General features: G+C 61.1%; 4 protein-coding genes across 13 annotated transcripts; 1 reads left to right on the top strand and 3 right to left on the bottom strand.

Moving 5' to 3' along the window:
• Positions 1-32: 32 nt before the first annotated feature.
• On the bottom strand, positions 33-4,023 carry LRRC14 (leucine rich repeat containing 14; the record flags this gene model as incomplete). 7 transcript variants are annotated; one of them, XM_079153373.1, is made up of 5 exons in its annotated part: positions 33-1,072; positions 1,160-1,744; positions 1,933-2,286; positions 2,961-3,003; positions 3,901-4,023. In XM_079153373.1, 3 exons carry the CDS (start codon positions 2,259-2,261, stop codon positions 505-507), a joined length of 1,482 nt encoding a protein of 493 aa, XP_079009499.1. In that variant the 3' UTR covers positions 33-504. The 7 variants fall into 7 exon arrangements, with proteins under 7 accessions (XP_079009499.1, XP_079009498.1, XP_079009501.1 ...); XM_079153372.1 differs by lacking the exon at positions 3,901-4,023 and adding an exon at positions 3,402-3,540; XM_079153375.1 differs by lacking the exon at positions 2,961-3,003 and having other exon boundaries at positions 3,901-4,017.
• A 17-nt stretch (positions 4,024-4,040) lies between these two features.
• Positions 4,041-10,555, top strand: RECQL4 (RecQ like helicase 4; the record flags this gene model as incomplete). The annotated part of the gene is given in 21 exon segments (XM_079146868.1): positions 4,041-4,336; positions 4,338-4,437; positions 4,648-4,878; positions 4,948-4,963; positions 4,997-5,820; positions 5,910-6,036; positions 6,152-6,271; positions 6,368-6,475; positions 6,561-6,653; positions 6,728-6,864; positions 7,358-7,441; positions 7,513-7,680; positions 7,778-7,957; positions 8,030-8,171; positions 8,254-8,880; positions 8,950-9,079; positions 9,162-9,328; positions 9,447-9,627; positions 9,716-9,872; positions 10,055-10,163; positions 10,251-10,555. Coding segments are annotated over 21 exon segments (4,122 nt in total). The 3' UTR covers positions 10,376-10,555.
• A 69-nt stretch (positions 10,556-10,624) lies between these two features.
• MFSD3 (major facilitator superfamily domain containing 3) lies at positions 10,625-12,721 on the bottom strand. 2 transcript variants are annotated; one of them, XM_079153419.1, is made up of 5 exons: positions 11,829-12,536; positions 11,303-11,450; positions 11,089-11,213; positions 10,913-11,022; positions 10,625-10,840 (listed from the first exon to the last, which is right to left on the bottom strand). In XM_079153419.1, the coding sequence occupies exons 1-5, from the start codon at positions 12,505-12,507 to the stop codon at positions 10,667-10,669; spliced, it is 1,236 nt and encodes a 411-aa protein (XP_079009545.1). In that variant the 5' UTR covers positions 12,508-12,536; the 3' UTR covers positions 10,625-10,666. The 2 variants fall into 2 exon arrangements, with proteins under 2 accessions (XP_079009545.1, XP_079009546.1); XM_079153420.1 differs by having other exon boundaries at positions 10,625-11,022; positions 11,829-12,721.
• Positions 12,722-14,564: 1,843 nt separating this feature from the next.
• Positions 14,565-18,551, bottom strand: GPT (glutamic--pyruvic transaminase). 3 transcript variants are annotated; one of them, XM_079153346.1, is made up of 13 exons: positions 18,411-18,542; positions 17,714-17,823; positions 17,069-17,234; positions 16,846-16,935; positions 16,660-16,768; positions 16,401-16,534; positions 16,041-16,284; positions 15,802-15,881; positions 15,592-15,728; positions 15,326-15,500; positions 15,065-15,220; positions 14,874-14,986; positions 14,565-14,802 (listed from the first exon to the last, which is right to left on the bottom strand). In XM_079153346.1, exons 2-13 carry the CDS (start codon positions 17,755-17,757, stop codon positions 14,712-14,714), a joined length of 1,539 nt encoding a protein of 512 aa, XP_079009472.1. In that variant the 5' UTR covers positions 17,758-17,823; positions 18,411-18,542; the 3' UTR covers positions 14,565-14,711. The 3 variants fall into 3 exon arrangements, with proteins under 3 accessions (XP_079009472.1, XP_079009473.1, XP_079009474.1); XM_079153347.1 differs by lacking the exon at positions 17,714-17,823 and having other exon boundaries at positions 18,411-18,551; XM_079153348.1 differs by lacking the exon at positions 17,714-17,823 and having other exon boundaries at positions 18,404-18,543.
• Between the last annotated feature and the right edge of the window lie 713 nt (positions 18,552-19,264).

Raw genomic sequence — 19,264 nt, 5'->3', positions numbered from 1 at the left:
AGTTGGGACAGAATAAACAGCCAGATTCAAACTCCAGACGCACTGCACGTTTGTACCTTGAGGCCACCCTCCAGCCCCATAGCCAGCTGGCAGGGTGGCTCTAGTGCCAGGGCACGGAACACTGCACAGGCCACAGGCTGCATGAGCCCATGCCTCCATGAAGCAAGTCCCACCCCACCTTCAACCCCACCATGCTGCACTCTTGGTAAGGAGATGCAAAGGGCCCAGCACTGTCCCTTGGATCACAGCTGGGATCCCAGGAACATTCATAGAGCAGCCAGTGCAGCTACACAGAGCAGGGTAGTGCAAGCCTGAAATCCAGCGCAGGACCCGCAGTCAGCCAGTCAGGGAGCAGGTGCAGGGCACTCAGAAAACATGGGATGCTTAAGGTGTGCCCAGGGGCAAGACAGACCCTGCAGGAAACCTGAGACCAGTGTCTTTGTGTCAGGCCTCCAACAGAGTCCCAGCAAAAGCTCTTGGCCTGTCTCACCCAAAGCCAGGAGATCACAGGCTGAAATAGTCTGCAGCTAGCCGCCCATAGATGTCTGTGGTCCAGAGCACATGGGCACGGCCTGAGGCCAGCAACAGCTGGTGCAACTCAGCTTCTACACGGGCAAACTTCTCCTCATTGATGGAGGCTTCCAGCAGGACAGATGCAGGTGGGGGCCAGGGCAGGCCCTCATAGCAGTCCACAGGGAAGGGGTGCACCACAGTGCGCAGCTCAGTCTGCACCGCTGAGTCCCGCAGCAGCTCCTTGAGGCCAGCCATGGATAGTGGGTTGCCATAGAGGCCAAGGTAGCGGAGACTGGCACAGCGGGTCAAAGTGGGCAGTGTGGCCAATAGCTGGGCATCAGCAAGCTGGCACTCAGTCAGCTCAAGATGCAGCAATGTGGCTGCTGCTGCCCGCAACAAACCCTGGAAGGGCACCAGCTGACTGCCTGACAGATCATTACCACTCAGATCCAGCTTCTTTAGGTGTGCAGCATGGGAGCTCTGTGCCAGGAAGCGCAGGTCCTCAGGCAGCAGAGCACAGAAGGCCAGCTCCAGGCTCTCCAAGGGGCTCTGCAGGGTGCTATGGAGACACAGGTGTCATAGACAAGTAGGCCAGGGGAGTGTCCCGATGGAAGGGAAGGGTAGAGCACTGATGGGGCCCACTCACCTGAGCAGCTGGTCCAGCCTGCCTGAAAGGAGAGAGGAGCCCATGCTGAGCTCTCGAAGACAGGTGAAGCGGCCCATCTGGGCCAGGAAGTAGCGGAAGTTGTCCTCACCATCTACAGAGGGCTGCCTTGAGTCCCCATGCACATAGTGTAGTCGCAGGCTGGCTAGGTGCTGGAAGCGAGCCACATGAGGGATGATGACAGACAGGCCACGCAGGCCTAGATTGTTGAAGCGCAGGTCCACTCGGCGCAGACAGCCTGCATCCAGAAGCTGCAACAGGGCCACAGTGTTGCGCATGGGCAGGTCCTCAGCCCGGAGGTCCCGGCAGCAGAGCCGCAGGGGGCTGCCCACGCTGCTTCGGAGAGCCTCACGCAGGAATGAGTAGGAGGCCCGGTTCACCCGCAGGTCCACACGAACCTCCACAGGGACAGGGGCCGGTCCAGGCTCAGCAGTCCTGCTCTGTTGCTGGGCAATGCATGTGCGGGCTACGGCTGCTGTGCAGTCCCACATGCTCATAGTACCAGGGTCCTGCTCCACACCATCATCCAGGAGACCAGTCATGTCCAGCACCCGCAATGTGTGCTTCCTAGAAGTAGGGATGGACCGAGATGGGATGAGAGAGCAGGGCCTACAACCCCTCCCAGCCACTTTGGGACAAGAACAACATGTCTGTTGCCACATTGAGCTCTTCTAACCTTGCACCCCAACATACGCTGTCCTCAGAGAACCCTCTTTGTAACTCCAGGTCTGAGGTCCCTGCAGGTGAGTCCATACCTACAGAGGGAATGTGTGTCAGCCTCAGCCTCTGGGGTGTGGAGCCGGGCAGTCAGCCCCAGGATCACAGCTTGCATGCTCTCAGTGCTGGGCCGCTCCTGCAGCAATGCCCGGCTGCAGTGAGCACATTCCTGCAACAACTGCTGGAAGCTGAGCAGTGGAAAGGGCCATGTGTGCACCAGCTCACGCAGTACCACAGTCTTCTTGTCCATGAAGGCCACCTTGAACAGCAGGGGAAAGAGCTCTCGGGGCAGCAGGGGCAGGGCCTGGCAGGCAGCTGGCTGGCACTGGAGCACTTGCCGAGTGCTCAGGAACACAAGTGTGTGCATGGTGCTGGGCTGGGCAGGCAGCCACCTGCAGGAGAGGGGCTTCAGTGGAGAAAACCCTAGGCCACCATCAGGTCACACCCCCCAACATACATCAGTGATGAGAAAGCCCAACATATGCTTGACTGGAGTAGGCAGTGGAGGACAGTGACACAGAGAAGGACCTTTTAGGTGCCTGGCACTGGGCTGGGCAGAGTGGACTGGAGACAAGGCCACACCTCAGGCCCCAAACTCCAGAAGCAAAGGGCTTTGTTAGGAAAACAAAGAATCAAGTAGTACATAAATGGTGTGTCACCATCAAGTTTGCGTGTGCCTCCACAGATGGTTATTGCTCCACAGAGGCTCCCATTGGCACTTGCATCCTACCAGATCATAAGGCTGTTTCAAAAATCCTCCCTCAAAAGTAGAATGAAGACCAGGCCCTTCCAGGTGGCCCCTCATCAGCCCTAGAGCAGATAGAGTACTCCTGGGGAGGCCAGCAGCCACCTCGGGCTCCCTCCCTCATCTTCCTCACTGATGTATTTGAGGGCTGCTCTCGAATTCCAAGAAGCACAGACACAGCTTAATAACATCCGGGTTTGTGGAAACACAGAATCCCAATGAGATGGCCTGGGATCAAGGCCCTTAACGTGAGCCCAAGGGATAATGACTATTTGCTGGGATATCACCAGGGATGGAAACCCAAGAAAAAGCAACTCTCACCTTCTGTGACCCTCGCCACCTGTCTAAGCATCTCGCTTCTTCCCTGAGGAACCAACGAGAGAGAAACCAAGGATTCAAAAGGGCCCAAGTCTGAGATCGCTCGAATGAGGCACAAACAGCACGCAAGCTTAGAAGATGCATGCAAAAGATCCAAGGCTGCAGGATATCTGCAACTCATGGGCTCAGGCCTGCTTCTGATTTAAGCAGACTTCCTGTGCGCCAGCCACCTCACTCTGATCCCCCTCCGACAGACTGGAAAGCTAAGGCCTAGGCCTTGACCAAGGTCACAGCCCAAGTAAGGGGCAGGGAGCAGTCCGGCCGCAGGGCCCTGAACTTGCTGCCCTCTCGACAAGTCCTTAGGAGACCACTTCCTAGGAAATCCCACACGCCCACCCTCGGCCTGGCGCTGCCGTGCGCAAATCTCGCGAGGACGATGCATACCTCGCCGACGGGACAGACGGAACGAGCACCTGTCGCGAAAGGAAACGAAGGCGGCCGGCCTAGCCGCCCAGGGATGAGCTTTGGCGCGATGCCCCCGTTCGTCCGGCGCTGCAACAAGCGCAGACGCCCCCGTCGGGCTCCTGCGGGCCCTCAACCTGACGACCCTCCGCCGCCCAGGCAGGTCTGTTCCCCGGGCCTAGTGAGGCCCTGCCCACCCGAGGCTGTTCTTTCAGCGTTGGGGGTCTCTCGGGCCCATCCCGCCTGCAGCAGCACCGCCCAGGACTCACAAGCGCCAGCCCCCGCCTCCCGGCCCGAGCGCCCGGCGCCACGCCCCTTATAACCAGCCGGTCCCGAGGACGCGCCGCCTCATTCAGACCCAAGCCCGGCGACCCGCGCTCACCGGCCCCACAGCCGCCACAAGTCACCAGCCCCGCCTCAGCCGGCCGCCCGCCCCGCCCCGTCCAGCGCCGCGGCGCGCCGCGATGACGTAGACACCTACCATTGGCCGCTCCTCCAGGACCCCACGGATTGGACGTCCGTCTCAGCGGCCCCGCCCCGGCCCTGCCGCGCACCCCCATTGGCTGGTAGCCGGACGTCGCTCTCGCAGCGGGAGTTTTGCTGGCGCAAGACCGGATCTCAATGGAGCGGCTGCAGGATGTGCGGACGCGACTTCAAGAGTGGGAGCGCGCGTTCAGGCTGCAACACCGACGGCGGCCCGGCCTGGTACGGGATGTCGGGGGTGGGAGCCGAGGGTGCGGCCTCCGTCTGACACGTTCCCTTCACAGGAAGACGTGGAGGCGGCGCCCAAGAACATCCGGGGTGAGCAGTGCGGTACCGGGGACCACCGAGCGCGGGACGGCCTGGCGGGGGACGGTGGGGCGGGGCCGACGTGATGCGAATCCCGCCCTGACCCAGCTCCCGCCCACTCACCCACCCAGCTCTCTACCGGGAGTACCGTACCCTGAAGCAGACGGTGGGCCAGGCCGGCGGCGGGCTCCGCAGCTCCGAGCAGTCGCTCCCACATGTGGTCAAGGAGGTACCTGAGCCCCAGACCCCAGCCTGCCGGTCAGCTTCCTGTATGGCCGAGTTGGAAGCCAAGAGCAATCACAGCCAAGACTCTGGAGTACAGAACATGGGAGCCCAGTGGGAAAAGTCCCGGCCTTCCTGCTGGGGGTGGGTGTTGGAGGCATCACAGCCCTCATGCCAGGCTTTTTCTGGTCTGGACTCCTCCTGCCTCCTTCTTTAGGTTCTGGAGCCCAGCTGCTGGGGACCCCACCTGAATCGGGCAGCAACCCAGCGTCCACAACCTACTCCACAGCTGAGCCCCTGGGGATCTGTACAGGACTATGGGAAGAGGCTCAAGGACAATCTGAAGGTCAATCCACAGGTGAAAGGTGGAGGTGGGCATTCAAGCTGGGCCCAGAGGTGCCCTGACCCAGAGGCAGGCCTCTCTGTCTTGTCTCCACAGTACGTGCAGGCATAGGCAGGGTCCCTGTTGCTTCAGGCTTGACTGCTGAGGGCCCTTGAGGACAATCTTTGCCCTCAGCCTCATTTCACAGCCAGTTTTGTGCCTCTTTCCCTGCCCTGACATTGAGGGTGGGGTCTGGGCAGTTTTCTGAGTCTGAGTTCCCACTTGCTAATACTATTCTCCCTGACCCAGGCTAAGCTGACCCTGGGCAGCAGACGCCAGCCTCCACAAAGACCCTTGTTGAAGATGCCCACCCCAAGTCCACCCAGCCCAATGATTGCCTCTACCTCTCCAGAAGAAGTCAGTGATGGCACGCTTCCCCAGCCATCTGAGCCCAAGCGAAGTCTAGGCCGGCTCCAGCAGCTTCGGGCATCTCTGAGCCTGCGGCTGGGCTCCTTAGACCCTGGCTGGCTTCAGCGATGCCACAGTGGACCCTTAGATTTTTCGACGTCCCCCAGTGCCTGCAGTCCTGGCCTGGGTGAAAAGGGGTCACAACCTCTGGCCTCAGGTATGTTTCCTGTCTTTGGTCCTAGTACTTGCTCTGAGAAATTTTCACAGGACCCAGAGACTCCAGCCCCACAGGCAGCCCAAAATGTTAAGGGAAGCCCTCCGCTCAGCAACCCTCAAGGCAAGAAGCAAAGATGGAATGAGAATGGGGTGAGCCCTGTGCAGCTCCAGCAAGACATTAACCAAACAGGACCCCTGTCTGAGGGTACTGGGGCTACAGCACTTGAGGAAGACTTTCCAGGGCATCCTGTACAGGCCCAGCCACATCAGTCCTGCAGCAGCTCCTCAGGTCCAGCTAGGGCAAAGAAGGCTAATGCCATGGGCCACGTGCACATCTGCCCTAGACCAGCTGTCCCAGACAGAAGTAACTACGTCCGGCTTAACATGAAGCACAAGCACTATGCTCGGGGTGGGGCCCTTCGAGGTAGGCTCCTCCGCAAGCAGGTGAGATGGGCACAGCAGGACAGGGTGGACCTTCCCCTTATCTCTCCTATCTCCCTTTTACATGATTCTTTCTTGTGCACTCTCTCCAGGCATGGAAACAGAAGTGGCAGAAGAAGGGGGAGTGTTTTGGGGGTGGGGAGGCCAGAACCCCAGCCGAGGATTCTTGTTTCCAATGTGGGCCGTTTGGCCACTGGGCTCCCCAGTCCTCCAAGCCAGGTGAGGCCTCTGGCCTGGGGAATGGGTGGAGACAACACTATGCAGGGAGTGCTATGCTCTTTTGGTGGACATTTCTTAAATAGAAGGCCCTGTCCGCTCCTCACCCTTGGCCCAGGCCCCACTCTGACCCTTCAGAAGGAGAGTAGCAAGGGCAAAGACAAGTACAACATGCAGGTGTTTCCCACTTTGGAGGAAGCAGCCTGGAGAACAGACGCTACTTGCTGCCACCTCCCCAGTGAGTCAGGGGAAGACGGTGGCTTTACCCAGTGACCACTGTGCCAGGCTGTCTTGGTCCTGCCTGGAGCCCCCACAGTACCCTATCTCTGCCCAGGTGGTGAGAACACAGGACCTCCTGGGCCTGAGCTGCAGGTGGATCCCCCTTCCCGGCACCCCCCAGTGCTACCACTCTACCCACCAGGGCCTTCAGGACAGGTGGCAGGTGAGCAGAAACCTACTGGACCAGAGCCTTTACCAAGGGGTGGGAAGATTTCAGGGGCCTTAGTGACCAACACCTGTGTCCACAGAGACACCAGCTGAGGTGTTCCAGGCCCTGGAGCAGCTAGGGTACCACGCCTTCCGCCCAGGGCAGGAGTGTGCAGTCATGCGGATCCTGTCTGGTGAGTGTGGCTGCCCGGGGGCTGACTCCAGCCTCCGCACATGGAGCCTTACAACTGCCTGTTGTTTGGCCTAGGCATCTCCACACTACTGGTGCTGCCCACAGGTGCTGGCAAGTCCCTGTGCTACCAGCTTCCGGCCCTGCTGTGCGCCCGCCGCAGCTCCTGCCTCACCCTGGTAGTCTCTCCGCTCCTGTCGCTCATGGATGACCAGGTGCACGGATAGGGCCTCAGCGCCTACCGAGTGTTGGGGCCCAAAGCCTCTGGAGCCCTGGGGTTACTTCTTATTCCCTGAACACCAGGAGCTGCCAGGTACTCTGTGGCCTTTGCTCAGGGGTGGCAGGGCCTGACCCCCAGCACCTACTATCTGGGCCCCTTAGCTTCAGAGCCCCAGGCCCAGGGCTGTCTTGTAGACCCTCCCAAGGTTTGGAAGTGAAAGTGGTCCAAGAAAGGTGCCTTATTGAGGTGGTGGGCCCAGAGCCTCAGCTGAGGATTCTTGTTTATGGCATGAGTCATTTGGCTGGGCCTCACAGTGCCTCCAGCCAGGTGAGGCCTCTGCTCTGGGGAGTAGGTGGGGGCCAATGTCTTCATCCCAGGACTCAGGATCTGGTGCTTCTCCAAGGGAGCCTGTTGGATCGAGCAACTGCAGAATTCAAGCAACAGCCAGGGTTGGCTGGCCTGTGGCAGCATTGCCTCTCTATCCGCAGGTGTCCAGCCTGCCCCCGTGTCTCAAGGCAGCCTGCCTCCACTCAGGCATGACCAAGAAGCAGCAGGAGTGTGTCCTGCAGAAGGTCAGGGTGTCCCATGGATGGGTGTCTGTGGGTAGCCCCCTGGGTAGTGTCCCTAACCCTGCTGTTTTCAGGTGCAGGCGGCCCAGGTGCATGTGCTGATGCTATCCCCAGAGGCACTGGTTGGGGCTGGGGCCGGCCTCCCCCAGCTGCCCCCCGTGGCCTTTGCCTGCATTGATGAGGCCCACTGCCTCTCTCAGTGGTCACACAATTTCCGGCCCTGCTACCTGCGTGTCTGCAAAGTGAGTCATGGGGTGTCAAGGTGGGTGGTGGATGGACCAGGGTCCTGGTGTGCTGGATATTGGGTGGCCTCACCACCACGCCTCCCTTCTGGGTCAGGTACTTCGGGAGCACATGGGTGTACACTGTTTCCTGGGTCTCACGGCCACAGCCACACACAGCACCGCTCGCGATGTGGCCCAGCACTTGGGAGTAGCCGAGGTGCTTGGCCTGGGTAGGCCAGTCCCCATCCCTGCCAACCTGCACCTGTCTGTGTCTGTGGACAGGAACCCACACCAGGTAGGCATGCATACAGCAGGGTCTGGGCAGAGTCCACCTCCTGGCTGCCCAATGACTACTGCTCCCCACCAGGCTTTGGTGACGCTGCTGCAGGGTGACCGCTTTAGTACCCTGGATTCAATTATCATTTACTGCAACCGACGGAGGGAAACAGAGCAAGTTGCTGCACTTCTCCGAACCTGCCTGTGTGCGGGGCAGGACCGAAATTCTGGAGGTAAGGCACAGCAGGCTGGGCCCTGGGCCACACCATGTGCAGGCCCTGATGCTGCCCACCATCTCTCTCCATCTTCCCCAAGGTCGTGCCCCAGAGACTGTGGCTGCAGCTTATCACGCAGGCATGTGCAGCCGGGAGCGGCAGCGAGTGCAGCGGGCCTTCATGCAGGGCCATCTGCGGGTGGTGGTGGCCACAGTGGCCTTCGGGATGGGACTGGACAGGACAGATGTGCGAGCTGTGCTGCACCTGGGGCTGCCCCCAAACTTTGAGAGCTACGTGCAGGCTGTGGGCCGTGCTGGGCGTGATGGGCAGCCCGCCCAGTGCCATCTCTTCCTGCAGCCCCAGGTTAGCACCCTGCCATCCCTCACACCGGGCCAGCCCTGGTACCCTGGCCACACACTCACAGCTCTGCTTCTACAGGGCAAGGACCTGCAGGAGCTGCGCAGACACGTGTACGCTCACAGTGCCGATTTTTTGGCCCTGAAGAAACTAGTACAGTGCCTGTTCCCACCCTGCTCCTGCACCCCACAGCCTCCAGAGCAGGAGGGAGGCAGCCATGGGGTGAGGCCCACAGCCGAGGCACACCCTCAGGAGGCCAAACAGCACAATGGCCACTCAGCAGCCCCAGTGCAGAGACGGGCCTGCCCTGGCCATGTACGATTACTCCCAGTCCAGCAGACAGTGCAGGCCCTGGACATGCCAGAAGAGGGTGAGGGCCGGGAAGATTGAGGGGGGGGGGGCCTGTCCGCACACCCACTAAGCCCACTCCCCACTACAGCCATCGAGACCCTGCTGTGCTACCTGGAGCTGCACCCACGGCACTGGCTGGAGCTACTGCCAACCACCTATGCCCGTTGCCACCTATACTGCCCCAGGGGCCCCACCCAGCTCCAGGTCCTGGCCCACAAGTGAGTGCCCACCACCCTAGGTCAGGGACAGGGACAGAGGGCCAGGGCTGCCAGCATCATGCCCCTCTCCTCCCGAACCCAGGTATCCTCTTGCAGCTGCATGCTGGGCCAGGTGGCCACCTGAGGACATGAGGCAGGGCAGCTCCATGGAATTCGATGTGGGCAAGCTGGCGGATGTGATGGGCTGGGAGCTGGCATCTGTGCACCAGGCTCTGCGCCAGCTGCAGTGGGACCAAGAGCCCAGGACAGGTGCCTGCCCTGAGGCCCCACCTGGCTGCCTGCCCCACCCACCTATACCTGATGCACTCTCTGACAGGTGGGCTGCCCCACCCACCCACCCACCCATATCTAATGCAATTTCTGACAGGTGGGCTGCAGGGCACAGGAGTGACTGTGGAGTTCAGGGAGCTGGCACTTCACCTGCGCAGCCCTGGTGATCTGACCGCTGAGGAGATGGACCAGGTCTGTGACTTTTTGTACAGCCGTGTGCAGGCGCGGGAGCGCAAGTCTCTGGCGCATCTGCGCCGAATGTTTGAGGCCTTTCACAGGTAGGAAGGGGGTGAGCAGATCCTGGGGCCACCTCCCTGTCCCCATGGCTTCATGGCTTCACGGGCTCCTCCCACCCCTGCACCCCAGTGTGGCCTTCCCCAGCTGTGGGCCCTGCCTCGAGCAGCCTGACATGGATCGCAGTGCCCAGCTGAAGGCCCTTCTCGGCTGCTACTTTGAGGAAGAAGAAAAGGAAGAGAAAGAGGGAGGGATAGAGGAGCAGGGCCCAGAGCCTGGGCAGGTCCAGGTGAGTGCAGTCCCTCTGGACATGATCTCCAAGGCCAAGGATGGTGCCACATCCACACTCCTGACTTGACAGGAATCCTACCTAGCCTGTCCACAGGCTTCCTGGACTGCCTAGGCTTGGCTGTGTGGGGCATGGTTCTGTGGAGGCTCAGGGGGATGTCTAATGTGCGCGTCCACCCACAGCTTCAGGACTGGGAGGACCACGTCCGCCGTGACATCCGCCAGCTCCTGTCCCTGAGGCCAGAGGAGAGGTTTTCCAGCAGGGCTGTGGCCCGCATCTTCCATGGCATTGGTGAGAGCCCCAGGGGCTGCCAGATGCAGGCAGGGGCTGTGGACAGGAACCAGCCCACCTCAGGTCTGTTTTTCTGCTCTACCACAGGAAGCCCCTGCTACCCAGCCCAGGTGTATGGGCAAGACCAGCGCTTTTGGAGAAAGTACCTACACCTGAACTTCCCTGCCCTTATGCGCCTGGCCACAGAGGAGCTCCTGCTGGTTGGCCAATAACTACCCTGCTCAGAAAGGTGCTGCCCCCGTGGAGGACAGGCAGACGTGGCCACACTCAAGGCAGCGGTGCAGCTGTCAGTGATCAGCACAGTGACTGACTGGGTGAAACCTGCCAGCAATTGAGTGGGAACAAAGAGGCCCTAAAATGCAGAATAAAAGGAGTTTGAGCTGTTTTTATGAGCCCACCTTTCCATCAAGGCAGCCCTCAATCTGAGAACAACTGTGCCTCATACTGCAGACGCATCCAGGTCAAAGGCACACTCGGCTTTATTGACAGTCCTACCACCCAGTTCAAGCCAGGGTGCTGGGTGCCAGGCCGAGGTCCAGAAGGGGCAGGGCTGCGAGAATGAGGAAGACAGTGAAGCAGGGATGTGGTCCCAAGCTATCAGCCAGCACTCCAGCCAGGGCACCCATCAGCAGCTTGCCCAGCAGCTCCAGAGTGGCCAGGAGGCTATAGTGCGTTGCCTGGGGATGGGGATGTGTGGTTAGGGCCTCCAACCTTCCCAGCTCTTGGGTGTCCCTGCCACATACTCTCACCTGCAGGGCCCTGGGTGCCAGCTGGCTGCAATGCATCATCACAGTGAAGGTGGCAGTGGTGACCAGGCCCCCCAGGAAGTGCTGCAGACACAGGCTCAGCAAGGCTACTCCTGAGAGAGCAGAGGTCAGTAGGATCCAGGGTTCCTGGACCCTCCATCCCAAAGCCAGACCCTCACCTCTCAGGAGCGTGCCAGGGCCCACGCTGGCCCCTGGGGTGTCCAGGTGGAGGAGCAGAGCAGTCTGGCAGGCCAAGCCCCCAAGGCGGAGCCCAAACGCTGACCTCAACAGGGAGAGTGGCTGCCTGGGGTGGGGTTGGAGAGATGATATGTCAGAGAATCCAGGACAGGACCAGGGGTGAGGAGTGGGAAGGGCAGGCTGGGGAGGGCTTACCAGTGCCTGGCCAGTAGGGCTCCACCCAAGGAGGAGCCAGTGACAGAGCAGGCCACAGCCCCCAAGCCATTCCACAGCCCCAGATCTGGGGCAGAAGCACCGTGGTCCAGCAGGAGGAGTGGAAACAGGCTGCCGGCACCCTGCTCACCTGGAGGAGATGGGGAGTAGATGTGGTCCCCAGGCCTGCCACCACTTTCCTTCTCCCCACCTGTGGCCTCAGTGGTGCTGGAACACCAGCTGGACCCTGCCCTGCCCCCATCTTTCCTGGGCCACAGGTGCTGGGAGAGAAATGGCACTGGGCATTTGGTGGAGCCCAGAGCCAGTAGACACAAGAGCAAACCAAGGGCCGGGGCTTTGGGCTGGAGTGGCGAGAGGACGAGGACGAGGCAAGGCAAGGCCTGGGTGCTGGGATCAGGCTGAGTGCTGGGTTCTGGGGCCAGTCCCAGAAAGAGGGTGGCCCCTTAAGTGGGACCCAGAGGCCCTGGGGACCCAGCTCTGTTGTTGCCTGACTTGAAGCGTCACTCACCCAGCTTGTAGGTGAGCACAAAACCTGCTGTCCACAGAGTCCCAGGAGCAGCCAGCAAATCCTGCAGGTGTGGAGTGCCTGGGGTGTGCTCTGAGGGCGGAGGCCAAGGCATCCGTTGCAGCGCTGGTGCGGTCCAGGCCAGGGCAGCGGCCAACCAGTAGGTGGCAGCCAGGAGCAGAAAGAGTAGTGGCCAAGAGAGGGTGGGCAAGAGGACCAGCAGCCCACCCCCAGCCAGCGCTGCCCCCAGCTTGTAAGCAACCACCTGCACGGTGTTGCCGGGTCCCAGTTCGGCTGGGTTCAGGAGCTGGACGGCCAGTGTGTCCAGGGCCACGTCCTGCACGGCCGCACCAAGGTTCAGAAGCAGTAACAGCCCCATCACGGTGGCGGGCAGCCCGTCCTGGTCAGTTTGGCTGGGAGGCAGTGCGGCTAGCAGCCCACACACCAGGCCCAGAGACGCTGTGCTGAGCGTCAACCAAGCCCGCGGGGAGCCCCGCCGGTCCACCAGTGGGGCCCACGCCAGCTTGAACAGCCATGGTGCGTACAGACCTTTGGCTAGACTCACACGCGTCAGGGAGAGGCCGCGGGCCCGCAGCAGGATGGGCAGCAGGCCGGACTGCAGCCCATAGGGCAGGCCCTGCACCAAGTAGAGGCCAGCCAGCGACAGCAGCTTCCCGTGCATGGCCAACGTCAGATGGGCCCGGCGGGCTCAGGCCGGGAGCAAGGCCCGGAGGTCAGCCTCCGGGTGGGGTCTGACAGGGCATGGTCCCATCCGCACCGGGTCAGTGCAGGGCAAGCTGGGGCCCGGATGCGCGCTTTGAGGTCCTGAGGCTGTCGATACGCCGGAAGAACCAAAGCTAGGGACAAACCAGCGAGCGAGAACCAGGTCCTGCAGCCCGCTGCTCCCAGCGTGCTTTGCGCGGGCGGGGCGAGGCCTGCCTGGTTGGGGCGGGGCCTGGGGGAGGGGCCCACGCCACTCAGGGCTGGGCTTGCTGGCGCCCGCTCCGCCCTTCCCCCCCGCCCCCCGCAGCACCGCTGCCGGGAGCAGTCCTTGGGGTCCTCCCAAGCCACGAAGCGTAGTGTGGACGCACGCCCGCGGGCAAGTAGCCGCAGAAGCCCCGCGGCTGCCCGTTCACGAAAAGCCGCGTGAGCCACTGAGATCCTGGTAGGCCCAGAGCGTCGTCTCTCTAGCTCCTGGGCGCCCCTGGTGGCCAGCTTGGTCAGGGCATCCCGCTGGCCCCTTCGCATGAAGTGCAGGAATCCGAGGTGGCAGCAGCTGCCTGGGGGCTGGAGAATCCAGCAGCCTCCAATAATCCCCTCCCCTCAGTGGTCACCAGCCCTGCCCCACCCCGAATTATCCGATCCGCTCCAGAAGTACTTCCCAGTATCCAGCCCCCACGGAGGAGTAAACCGGCCTACCGTGTGCTTCTGTCGTTGGTCTTCCGCTGTGCTTGTGACTTCAGCCCTCTCCCCAAGGTCTTGTGTGATAGATAGGTCAGGGCCAAGGGTCACCTAGGACACACTGCCAGCCACACTGCTTATATCCTCCCGCTCTCGCCCTCTACTGCGATGCTCAGTGGCAAGGTGAGGAGCGCCTAGTCAATCAGGCCCAACCCTTCCTGATTCTGTGCCCAGAGCTGTGCCCTCATGAGATCAGGAGGCCAGGATGAGGCTGTGAAATGAGGCCTTGGTTTAAGAACCATCTTCAGCGTGGGCATGGTGGCCTGTAATTCTAGCAACTCAGGAAGCCAGAGGCAGGAGGATTAACCTCAGCAACTCAGCAAGACCCTATCTCAAAATTTAAAAATAAAAGGACTGGGCATGTAGCTCAGTGGTAGAGTGCACCTGGGTTCCATCCCCAGTAAAAAAAAAAAAAAAAAAAAAAAAAAAAAAAAAAAAAAAAAATTTCAAGGTCTGTGTATCTCTGCATGCAAGAGAGAGCCAGGTTATTTCTGTGGCTACTGAGTCACTGGTGTCTTGTCATTTCCAGGGAGTCCTGGAGCTCGAGTTTTCTCATCTATAAAATGGGACTATCATGCCTACCTCAGAGGAACACTGCTGTGAATCAAGGACGTGACCCATAGCACTGTTAGCAGGGTGCACACAACAGGCCCTCAATCCTCTGTTCCAGAGGCAAGGACATGGGCCTTCCCCTGGGATACTTTTCCCTCTACATCCCTTTTCTGTCCCCAGGCCTCCCAAGCAGAAGACTGCATTTGCACTAGGACTTCCCCTTCCACCTGTCGTACCCAGGTGGGAATGCCCCCTTGAGCCCTTTCACTCCCTAGCAGGAGGGAGCCCAACCAGCCCCTCCTGTTGGCACAGGAAGGGTAGGGATGAAGGACACAATTTGTTTTCTTCTTCAGGAAAGGCTATTTTTTTCTGATGTGGCCTTTCTGGGGCCACTGCCCCTGTGATTCATTATCAAGTCTCATCTCCTCCCTGAGAGATCTGGGGGTGCTGCAGGAGGCACAGGTGGCCTGTCCTTACTGGTACCATCACCTAATTTTTTTGTGACTTGTCAGACCAGAGATGGCAATGGAGACCTAGTCCACTAAGGTGCTGTCTCTAGGACGAATGGGTGGATGCTAGACAGGAGGGCCCCGCTGTGGGAGCCAACCTTGACCACTCCTGAAGATGGACCCTGGTGTCCCTTGAGTGGAGTCCCCAAGCCTGCACTGAAGGCAGTCAGGACAACCAAAGGTGGGGGTCAACCAGGGAAGTCAGGTTCACCCCCTCCAGAATCAGAACCGCACGCAGCTTTATTAGGGACCCGCAGAAGGAGATGCCCAGCCTCCACGAGGCAGCAGCAAGTTCTCAGGGCTCCAGAGACCTCCAGGTCCCTGGGCACAGTCAGGGCGGCCCAGCTTGGTCCCTGTGGTGGCCTTAGGAATACTCATGGGTGAACTTGGTGTGAAAATCGCTCAGCTTCTCCAGTAGCAGCCGAAGCTTCTCCATGGGAGGCAGAATGGTCATCCTGAAAAGGGCGAGCTGTAAGCCAAGGGAGCATGGCCAGCGCCGGCAGGGGCTGTGTGGGCCTAATCTCACCGGAAGTGATAGGTGCCCTCCAGTTGCCCGAAGCCGCTCCCGGGCACCACGCAGATGCCGGTCTCCTCCAGGAGGCGCTGGCAGAAGAACATGTCCGGGGCCAGGCCGAGCTCCTGCGGTGTGGAGGGCAGGGCGGTCAGAGCTCCAGACCCAGGTCTTCGCCCCGCCCCGCCCCGCCCCGCCCACCAGACCTGAGCGCGCTGGATCGCGCGTGGGGGCAGCTGCACCCGAGGGAAGGAGTACATGGCACCCTGCACCGGGTTGCATCTGATGCCAGGAGTTTCATTGAAGACCTGCTCGGTGAGCTTGGCCTTGGCCGCCAATTCGGCTAGCACCGCTCGCCTCTCCTGCAGAGGGGGCGATCAGGACAGGGCAGGGCAGGGCAGGGCCGCGGCATCCCTCAGTCCCTTCCCCCAACTGGCTCGCCGGAAGCCCCCAGCCTGTCCCCTCACCTCCTGGAACTGCACGAAGGAGGGGTCAGAGGGTGTTGGCGGGCTAACCACCATGTCCAGCAGGGCCTGGCCCGGCACAGGCGGGCACAACCGCACACTCATCAGCTTCAACATCTGCCGCTGCACTTCAGGGTCCATGTTCACCACCTCCACGTAGCCACCACGGAACCCGCACCTGCCAGGTAGGGCAGGCGTCGGGGCGGGGCCAGGAAGAGGGGGCCGGGGAGTGGCTGGGGTCCAAGATCCCACCCCCAGCCCACACGCACTCGCCCATGTAGCCCTTGGAGACCGAGTGGAAGGAGGCGAGCTCCTGCTGCGCGGCGTACGGCGGCCCCATCTCGGTGAGCACCTTCTTGAAGGAATAGAACTGCGAGCCCTCTGCGTACACGTTGTCCTGGTACACCTGCAGGGGCGGCGGCGTCAGGCGCGCCCGCCGCCGCCCGCCGCCACCCGTCCCTGCGCTTCCCCGTCTGCACCTCGTCGGCCATCAGAAAGAGCCCCTCTTCGAACGCGAAGCGGATCACGGCCTCGATGCACTCGCGGGTCTGCACCTGCCCTGGGGACAGCAACATGGTCGGGTCAGCTGCAGGCACCCACCACCCCACCCCGCCCCCTCATTTGCACGGTGGGGCTGACTGACCCGGTGAGGTGGGCCTAGGAACATCTAGCGGCTGGAGGGGCAGGGTGGGCCGGGCAGGGGGCTGAGGCGGCGCACCGGTGGGGTTGCCCGGGTTGATCACGCAGAGTGCGCGTGGGCAGCAGTGGTCACGCGCTTGGGACAGCGCGCGCCGCAGCTCAGCCACGTCCAGCGCCCAGGCGCGCTCCTCATCCAGGTAGTAGTCCACCTGCACGGCGTCCAGTTCCGCCAGAGTGGCCGAGTAGAGTGGGTACTGCGGGATGGGGATGAGCACGCCCGTGCGCGTGCGGCCCTCACCAGCCACCAGCAGCTTCAGCACTGTCTGTGGGCGGATGAAGAGCCCAGCGTCGCGGGGCCAAGAGGTTGTACCCGTCCCCCGCCCCTCGCCCCATGGAACCACAGATGAAAAGCCATTGGTCCTGCCCTGGTCCAGCCTACCACGATGGCATCGCTGGCGCCTGTGGACAGGAAGATGTTATTGGGGTCCGCGGGGATGCCTCCATCTCGCCTCTGGATGTACTGTGCAACGTCCTCACGTATCAGCTGGATGCCAGAGCTGATGCTATAGGCCCCTGGACTCCAGGCAGGCAGAGCAGAGTGGGCCTATGAAAGTGGCTAGTCCTCCTGCAACCCTCCCAAGGGATCCACCCCTCTGCTTCTCCCTGGGCCTTGCTCTCTGTCTAGCACTGGCACTCACCCAGACTGTGGCCCCCACATGCCTGCAAGATGCGCTGAGCCCTTCTTTTGGCATCCTCAGGGAACTCAGGGCTGCTCAGGAGATCTGGGTGGACACAGAGGGCCAGGACCTGGGAGGACGGAATGATTCGGTCAGGGCACACTGGCAGCTGGGGACAAGGAGACATAAGTAGTGCAGGAGCCTCACCTGGCGCAAGAAAGTGATGGGCCTCTGCCCCATGGCGTGTGCATCTCCAATGTTGGCACGGATGACCTCAGTGAAGGGTTTCTTCACTCCCTGGGAGGGAAAGGGAGAAGGCAGCCAGATTGGGCACCATCACCCCCACAGCCCTTGTCCCAAGTGCCACTGAACTGGAGGCTGATTCAGTAGCCCAGGAGCAGCAGGAGGGCAGCAGGGCCCAGGACCATACCTGGCGCAGCTCCTGCTCCAGCTCCAAGGCCCGCAGCACTATGGGGCCACGCACAGCATACTCCACCTTGCGCACGCATGGGTTCATGGTGTTCAGTGTCAACACCTTCTCCTTCAGCCCATTCCTTGCAGCCTGGCTCCGGTCACCTACTCTCAAGGCCATGACTCTGCTCAGATCAGGCAGAAAGGTGGCTCAGGAGGTAGCGGGCCCAGAGGTGGTGATGGGGGCAGCAGGGGCCAGGCTTGGGGGCTTAGGATGGGAGAGGGAACCTGAATCAGGGAGCTCAATGTAAGAGGACACCCTCTTCACTGCAGCCTGCTGGCCCCACTGACAGGGACAGAAAAGGCCGAAGGAACTCCAGCTGCCTGGGCTCCGCCCATAGTCTGGGCACAGTTCTGCCCCAGGGAGCCAGAGGGAGTGGGTGAGGCAGCAGGCGGAGCTTGGGGTGAGTCCCAGTGCCCGCCCAGTGTCCCCATGACAGGGGACAGGAGACCCACATAGGGGGTAGGGAGAGACGGCCTTGGTGTTGGGGGAGGGGAGAGCTCAGTGCCTGGGTCTAGTGGACAGGAGAGGTTGGCAGAGATGGCTAGGGGTGACCAGAGTGACCCCTAAGGTGAGACTGGAGCCAGGAGACACTGGATTTACCTCAGCAGGGCACTGCTGAGGCCTAGCCCTCTTGGCACCCCCATCTTTTCTTAGGCCAGTAGACAGACCTGTCTCCTAGGTGACAGCCAGGCCTTAGGAATGCTGGGGGCCTTGGGGGGACAGGAGTAAGGAGTAGACTCTAGGTTCCGCCAGGGCAGTGGCCACAGCCCAGACAATGCAAGAGCACTGTAGTTGGACCTTGGTCCCTGATCAGCATTGAAGGGAATGGAGGGAGAGGGAAGGTTGGAGACAGGGCAGGCCAACCCTGGACCCTCAGACCCCTTGCCCCAGGTTGCTCTGGGCCACCCTCATGCCCTTTCAACACGCATCACCTAGGGTTGTCCTTGGGGCCATGCCCCAGGCATGGGGCGGGTACCCTGTCACCTTCCCTCCTTCCTGATTGGTGGAGAGAGCAGGAAGTGAACTGTGATAGGCCCCAAGAGCCCCACCTCCACAGGCTCACGGGCCATGCTGAGGATTTGCCCTGGGGCTGACAGGCCAACCAGCATCTAAGGGTGAGCTGACAGTCAGGAAGCCAGCCTCTGAGCTGGGAGTGGGCAGCTGGTTAGACCCATGAGCAGCCTTGGCTCCCCTGCTTCTGCAGACTGGGAGAGAAGCCCAAGAGCCCTGAGTGGGGCGCAAGCGCGCGCACACACACACACACACACACACACACACACACACACACACCTCTCACCTTGCACCCTCAGTTCTGCTGCCACAATGACCTCCCAGTTCACAGGCCTGTTCCTCTGGCCCTCAGGTCAGAGCACAGGTTAATATGAGACTGGCCCCAGCCAGAGCCAGCCACTGCCTGCCCTCTGGCATCAGGGCCCAAGTGGCAGCTGCAATGGTAGGTGGACCTTAGGCAGCTGTACCGCCCCACTCACTAAATTTAACCAGCAGCTAGCCCCTGGCCCTCCCCCAGACCTGCTAAGGGCAGGAGCCCTCCAAACACAGATGCAAGAGGAAGGGCGGGCTCTAGACACACTGGATAGATCAGGTCAGCAAGGAGAGGAGGATAGCCTAAACTCACAGTCATGCATGGTGGTCATGCACAGCTGCCTACTGACAGATAAATGATAGGGCAGTGCCCTCAACCCTCCAGCTTGAGGCCCCTAAGGGGCCCCTCTCACCCTCACAATTGTATCCAGCCAGCTCAGAGCCTGAGTGGCCAAGTGCTTGTCACCTATACCAGCCCAGGCAGAAGCTGGCAGCCACGGCCCAGGATCAGGGCAACATGCCATAAACTGGGGAACCACTGCCCCTGGGAAGTGCCTGATGCCAGCCGTGCCAGTTTTGCTCCACTGGCTCTGGCCCAGAAATCCTGTAAAAAATACTGCCTCCCTTTCCAGGTCAGGGTCCCTGCCCCTTGTATGTGCCCCCTCAGCCCTGCTCCCAAAGAGCTTCCTTCTAAAATATCCTACTGCCCTCAGGAAAGCAAAGAGTTAACAGAGCCTCCAGGAAGCTGAACACAGCAGGGGAGGGTGTGGGTGAAGGCCAGGCTTCTTGCCCAATGGCCGTGGGCCTCCCTCCTACACAGGGGCCAGA

This window comes from Sciurus vulgaris (genome assembly GCF_902686455.1).
Source record: "Sciurus vulgaris genome assembly, chromosome: 1".
NCBI classification, from domain to species: Eukaryota; Metazoa; Chordata; class Mammalia; order Rodentia; family Sciuridae; genus Sciurus; species Sciurus vulgaris.
Note: the sequence above shows the minus strand (reverse complement) of the source record. Positions and strands in the feature narration are given on the sequence as shown.